Below are 7,043 nucleotides of genomic sequence, written 5' to 3' on the forward strand. Positions count from 1 at the left end.
CCCCCCCCCCCACCTCTTCTCCTCCGCGGTCATATTTATTTACATTTATAGCGTGCACGCGCGATTCTTATTTTACTTTTATACGAATGTAATAGATTTATTTGTTCTTTCCAGTCCCTTCCATGTCGTAGAAGAGAGAGAAAGGTAAACGCTGCAAAAGTTTGCAAGCCTATTACCGTCGGACGCGTTACTCGAGTACCGTTGTCCGAATAAAAGCGCGGTTACGCGCGAGCGTGAAGCAGCTACGTCCTCGTTAATTGGCGTGCGCGGCGGCGGGATGCGTAAACGCGTAAATACGCGCGCATGGACACGCGGCCACACGCCTGACGTTGCGAGAGGGGCTCTCCGCTCTCGATTCTCGCCAATCTCGCGGCTCTACCGCTCTACGTTATTGATCTCGCTCGCGTCGCGTCTGGAAATCGGCTGCCCGCTCTCTCATATACGAGTTACATCCCTGAAAACTCATTAGATTTCCGCGGCGTCCATCGATCGATCCAACTCTCCTCCGCCCTCCCCACCCCTCCCCTCGCTTCGGCTTAACCCGCTTAACCCCTTCGCCGCGAAACGACCGAGCCGAGCAGGCTGCGCTCCTGTCTCCACACGGGTCGCGACATTGTCCGCGTTCTTCCTCGCGGCGCGGTTCGTGGAATCGTCGCGTCGGTACGACACGACGGTACGAGCGTGGAGTGGAACGAAGGATGGGACGACGACCCGTGGTAGTGGTAGGCAGTAGGCACGGGGGGAAGAGAGAGAGAGAGAGCGAGAGCGAGAGAGAGCGTAGTATGTACGTACATATCTACCAGCTACCTACGATTTCGAGCCGCGAGCGATTGACAGGGCACTCGCCGCTGCACTCGATGCACCCGGCGACCAATGAGGTGCGCCGGCCGGCCAACGGCCCGCCGTCGGATTGGCCGCCGGCACACCGCGGGCTCCTACGTGCCTCTCGCGCGATTTAATTTCCCGCGGTAGGTAGCGGGAGGGGGGGGGGAGGTAGGCAAGTAAGGCGAGGGGCGGTAGGGAAGAGTGGCGCGAGAGCGGAGAGAGCCAGCCGTGGACTCGAGAGTCGTGAGAGCGTCAGCGTCCACTGCCATCCCATCGGAGTGTGCGAGAAAACTGATAGTGTATCTAGTTCGCTTCGCGTCCCCGCTCGTATCCGATAACTCGTCTCAGGTAGGTGAAGCGTAAATCCACTCTCGGATCCTCGTCCCGATCATCATTTTTACGCGTGCGTGTGTATACGAATGCGATTACTTGCGCGGCAACCTGGAAACGTGTAATCGCGTTGGGATTTCGTCAAGTGTTTCCCCTCGGATTTTCACCGCCGTACGCCACCATTTTGCGACAGACATGACGTGATGTGGAAACGCACCGCGACGGCGATTAAAACCGCGATCGTCGTCCTGGTTTTTAGCCCCGCGCGCGGTGTCGTCGATACGAGCCGATTTCTCCGCGAGAACATCGTCATCGTCGCCGTAGAATCACTTGGGACGACGCTGCTCTTCGCTGCCGCGAATTCCTTAATCCCCTCGGCTGACAACGCGTGGTTTTTTTCCCCCCTCCCCACCCCCTCTTCTCTCCCCCCTCCCTCCCGTTCCCTTAACATTGCGCAACGCGTGGCGTTTGCTCGGTGCGCGTACAATCTTGCCAAATCGTACGTGCGCCCGCGTACGACGGCGAATTGCACGCAACACCCCCACCTTGCGCCTCCTATTACCATCCCCACCATCATTGCACTCACCGTGTACTTTTCCCGTTCTTTTGGAGTTTACCCGCCGCTCTAAGCATCGCTACTCGGCACTGCCGATTAGGAATTGATAAATGTCAATTGACTGCGTTCTGGCAAAAAAAGCCGCTTTACTAATAGATAATTATTATAAAATTCCTTGATGTGTCAAGGTAAGATTGTCCTTGATTCTTCACTGGATCTAAATCAATCGGATTAAACTTGACAATAGTTGCAAAGCTAATCGGCTTTTTCTGCTGAATGCAGCCAATCGCTACAGCCCGTCTCCAATTCTATGCAAATTACAACAAATCGAGTCCAACGAAAGATAAATACGCGAGCGTACCATGCAAAAATCTCCTTTTTTCTTATTGGAAATCCACAAGAAATCTCTTGAAATTAAGAAATCTTAACGTTTCACGGAATAAGTTTTTTTTATTGTTATACTGGATTTTTTTGCGTTAGAATTTTCTTTTTTGCTTTTATCAACTATCAGATATACTTATCTCACTTTAGCGGCGTCTACAATGAGATTTAAAAATGTAAAACTTAAGGATCGATGATGGAGACGAATTTCTTTTATTATCAAATGATGACTAAAATGTTGAAACAATTGCAATATACTTGCGATATTCGTAACTAGGAGAATTACTTGCATCTTATTAGAGAGCAACTTTTTTTGGGAAAGAAAATGCAAAATAGAAATTCGTTTTGATATCTCACTAGATCTTATTTATATCTGCACCGTCAGTAATTTATAAGTAGATTATGGGCCGATCTCACTATCTTCTATCAACTTATTCGCCTGATTGCTACAACGGAGAACTGACCAATCGCATTTGCTGTTCATCAGAATTGATCAATCACGGTTCACACTTAACCGATCGCGAAATTTAAAATTTCGGCTCTTTGGCGGGCTTCATAGTTCGTAAAATACAAGCCAAAACAAGTTCCATGACAAAATATTTCTTTTATAAGACAATATGTAGCCTGTTCTTTTTAGCTCAACTTCTTTGCACGCGGTTCATCTTTTCTCTTTTTCTCTCAGAGAAACGGAGATAAAAGGAAGAAAGATGAGCCGTGCAAGAACTTTAGTTAAAAGGAACAGACCTATAGTAAAAAAATGCAAATATATGTACATATATCAGCACCGCAAATGCATTTTCTCATCATTCGTACTTCTGCCGGCCCTTATTAAACCTTAACTCATAAAAAATTGACCAATAACAGTCGAATGCGAGGAGAATAATCGACTACAAATTGATTAGTTTCTTATGGCATAAAACTAGAAGCTTATTGTAGGAAACCCATCAAGTTTTAAGAAATTGACTGATTATATTAATTATTTTTCTCACATTTCACTGTGATTGATCGATCTTAAGGTTTAATTATTACTACACGACTATTGTCATCGTGTTTCGAATTGATTAATTTTTTACAGCTTGAGGCTCTATGCTCAAAAAAGGCAATATTCGGGGAAAGAAAAAAAAAGGAATAAATATTAAGATTTTAACCTATTTTTTTAAGAAAGTATATATTCTGGTGTAAAGCCACGATGCTAGAAATCAGACCGAGATCTCGCATAAAGAAGGAATTGACCAATAGCAATGGTCATGTGATCAAATTGTTCAAATGTGATTTATTAATTTTTTCTCTGTCCGAGATTTCGGACTGATTTCCAGCATCGTGGACATCGGGCTTAACTGTTGGTTTCTCATAAGAGATGAAATCTTACTACTTATTCCTATCCCTAATATTTTTTTCATTATGCATAGCCCCTAAGGCTTAGATCAATATTCATAATTAATTTTTATATTTGAGACTCTTGGATATGGTCTTAAGATGTCACGAACTAATGATTAATTCGTAATAGGCCCGGTTGTTCCACCTTTTGGTAAATTTTACCTGTTGGGTAAGTAGCAAGATTATCACATCACGTGCGCAGATTGCCAGATTTACCTAACAGGTAAAATTTACCAAAAGGTGGAACAATCGGTTCTCAGTATCTTAAGACATTAAATGTATCCAGAAGCACGACTGCTCACTCAGTGCTGAGTAAGCGGTCATAGTACTGAATGCAGCCATTGCTCAAGACTGAAATATGAACCTTGAAATAACGAATTATGAATATCACTCTTAAAATTTTATCAATTTTACGAACGGTATTTATAGTCCATTTTATTTTATGACCATCTTGTAAATAATGTCTTAAAATGCTAATACGGCTCTCTTATTAGTTAAGGCTCCTGAGTAGTCACTTCAGCCATATTGAATCCTGACAGCATAAGCGAGAAATGACACATTGATTTTTCTTACGTTATACCATTTATAAATAAAGAGAATTTGAATGAAACGAAATGAGATCGCTTTAAAACATTTGTAAAAATGAACCAAGACTCACCTTATCTCCCCCGATAGTCAGTAAAGAGTCGAAAAAGGCTTTTGAAGTGAAAATAGGCTACGCATGCGCATTGAGTAAAAACTAATAAACGCATTTTACGTGCCTTTTACGACTTAATTTACAGTATTTATTGACTGTCAAGAGAGATAAGGATAATTTTCGTCCATTTTTTCAAGTGTTTTAAAGCGATCTCGTCATTTCATCCAAATTCTCTTTATGTACAAATGGCATGCAAGAAAAATCAACGTATCGCTTATGACGTCACAATTCAATATGGCTGGAGTGCCTTAATAGGGAGTTTTTGCAATAACGCTAAAGTCACGTTATCCTTTTCTTAATTAGTTGTTAAGAAGATAACCTGACCTTAGCGTTCACCATATTTGGATAAACGGTAGATTGCAAAAACTCCCTAATGACATTTTAAGACTATACTTGGGCGGTCTTAAAATATAATAAATTTGACTATGAATACTACGTTTTAGCCCGCTATTCATAGTCGATTCTTATATTTAAAACTGTCTCAAGTACAGTCTTAAGGAGGTTGTAAGGGCATAAAGTACAGATATTAATATTTACGCTTTAAACAAACTACATACATGTGAAAGTTGTGTTTTTATTGAGCAACGCATTTTTATAAATTATTTATTTTATATTAGTTTTATTATTATAAACAAAAATTTTTTAAATAACAAAAATTAAAATTTTTTTGTATAATATCTCAAATATTAAAAATGACTTGTGCAAAGTTTCGTAGAGCTTCACCAATTACTTTGTAACAAATAAATATTTTGTTTACTGAACAATTAATGTCTGTATCTCAATGTAACTACATAAATATTTTTTAATTCATATAGAAAGTATTTATATAAAAAAATTGAGATTTTTATCATTATTTTACAATACATTTTCATATATTTCTATTAGAATACAAATTTAAAAAACATTACTTTTTATTGAAATAATTTTTGATCCAAATGGTTAACTGTTTCTAATTTTTTTGTATTACTTTTAAATGTAATTTAGAATAATCTATAATTTTTTCGAGTATTTCGTAACATATTGCATTTGCCTTACAACCTCCTAAGGTATCACGAATCAATCAAATGGCCGCATAAGTATTAACATTTTAAAAGCTAATATTACATCCATCCGTTTTTTTTGTTGTACGACAAATGTAATACCAGTCTAAGATTTTACTTAGGACCTTCTTGAAATAAGAACGGATTTAAAATCTCTTTGTAGACGCCACTTTAAGTACAAAGAGCGTACACTTATTCTTTTTAACTGAACTTTTTGCATCGATGCGATGGAAAGAAAAAAAGAAAAGATGAAGAATCGTACAAGAAGTTCAAGTAAAAAGAACAGATCTTGGTTGTTATAAAAAACAGATCTTAGTCCGACAATTGTTGTCATAGGTTGAATCATGGCGCGTACCAAGCAAACGGCCCGTAAGTCAACAGGAGGAAAAGCTCCCCGTAAGCAGCTCGCGACGAAGGCGGCCAGGAAGAGCGCTCCGTCCACCGGTGGCGTGAAGAAGCCGCATCGTTACAGGTATGAAAAAAAAAATAAATAAATAAAAGATGCATCTCAAAACGTTGAAATGACGCTCGAATCTCGGTGACTCTAAACTCGGATTTGTCATGACTAATAGCATTTCTGTAATTTCCATGATAGGCCTGGTACCGTGGCTCTTCGAGAAATTCGTAGATACCAGAAGTCGACTGAGCTGCTGATCAGGAAGCTGCCGTTCCAGCGGCTGGTTCGTGAAATCGCGCAGGATTTCAAGACCGATCTGCGTTTCCAGAGCGCCGCCATCGGCGCTCTCCAGGAAGCGTCTGAGGCGTACCTCGTTGGTCTCTTCGAGGACACCAATTTGTGCGCGATCCACGCAAAGCGCGTCACGATCATGCCTAAAGACATCCAGCTGGCCCGGCGAATCCGTGGCGAGCGTGCTTAAGAGACGCTATGTAATTCGCATACATACCGTTCATTACAACCATTATTATTACTATTATTATTATTAATTATTATTAATGATCGTTCGCAATCGTCATGGATGAAGCACTTTCATTCCAAGCTCTATTATATTGTTTTACTTTTGCATAGAGATACGCGCAGTAGTATTACCCTCCAGTGATCATTCTCATTTTCAACCCTTACCGAAATTCAATTCAGTGCTGACTCATTTACTCAAAGGGTAGTGGCCGTGTTCACATTGGCAAAGCAGCTAGCCTGTTCGCTAAACGAATGTGATTGGTAGATTCAATCAATCACATTTATTTCGACGAGCAGGCCGAATGTTGCTTCGTCCGGCTTGAACACTGCCAGTGATGAATTATTTGTTTTGAGTGTTAAAAGCACTCTTGTTCAGTGTGTGCTTTTAACATTCAAAATAAATAATTAATCATCACCTTTTGATATTAAATCTCTATAAGAGAAATTTCTGTAAGACACGAATTTTGATTGTCGACTTCACAATACGCAAATTAGAGAGCCACTTTTATTTTTTCTTTTCCCCCTTTTCTTCGGAACACGAAGCACTTGACACGGCTTTTTGGTTTACTCTTACTGGGATATTCACGAATTTATGCAATTTAATTTACGCTCCGACAATTTTGTTAAATAATTTTGATTAGACACCATTCATTAGCGTTCCTTTTTCCTTCGCTATTTACTGTCTTCTTTTCGTCATTAATGTTACACATAACAAATCATTATATCATTATTAGTATTTGAAGAAAAAAAAAGTGTGCATTAGATTAAGACATCCTCATAGCGACATCCCGATATAGTGCTTAACGTATTAGATCTCTGATTGTACTCGAATTACATTAAACCATTTTGATCACTTAAGCATTGTGTAAAAATTTGTGTAAAAATAAACGCATTTCGTAAATAAATCTAAATCCGCACGAC

At 40.3% G+C, this 7,043-nt stretch overlaps 1 protein-coding gene across 3 annotated transcripts in view; it reads left to right on the top strand.

Annotated features, from left to right (window-relative positions):
- The window catches only part of LOC108766569 (histone H3.3), a 7,737-nt gene extending 694 nt beyond the window's left edge, over window positions 1-7,043 (top strand). For 2 of the 3 annotated variants that reach the window (XM_018515939.1, XM_018515940.1), the window contains exons 2-3: window positions 5,543-5,678; window positions 5,802-7,043. In XM_018515939.1, the coding sequence (XP_018371441.1) occupies window positions 5,551-5,678; window positions 5,802-6,084 (411 nt within the window). In that variant the 5' untranslated portion in view covers window positions 5,543-5,550 and the 3' untranslated portion in view covers window positions 6,085-7,043. Of the gene's footprint in view, window positions 1-1,018; window positions 1,174-5,542; window positions 5,679-5,801 lie in introns of those variants that run through there. The other variant, XM_018515938.1, reaches the window with a different exon arrangement.

The sequence above is a fragment of the Trachymyrmex cornetzi genome, unplaced genomic scaffold, assembly GCF_001594075.2.
Source record: "Trachymyrmex cornetzi isolate Tcor2-1 unplaced genomic scaffold, Tcor1.1 scaffold607, whole genome shotgun sequence".
NCBI lineage: Eukaryota > Metazoa > Arthropoda > Insecta > Hymenoptera > Formicidae > Trachymyrmex > Trachymyrmex cornetzi.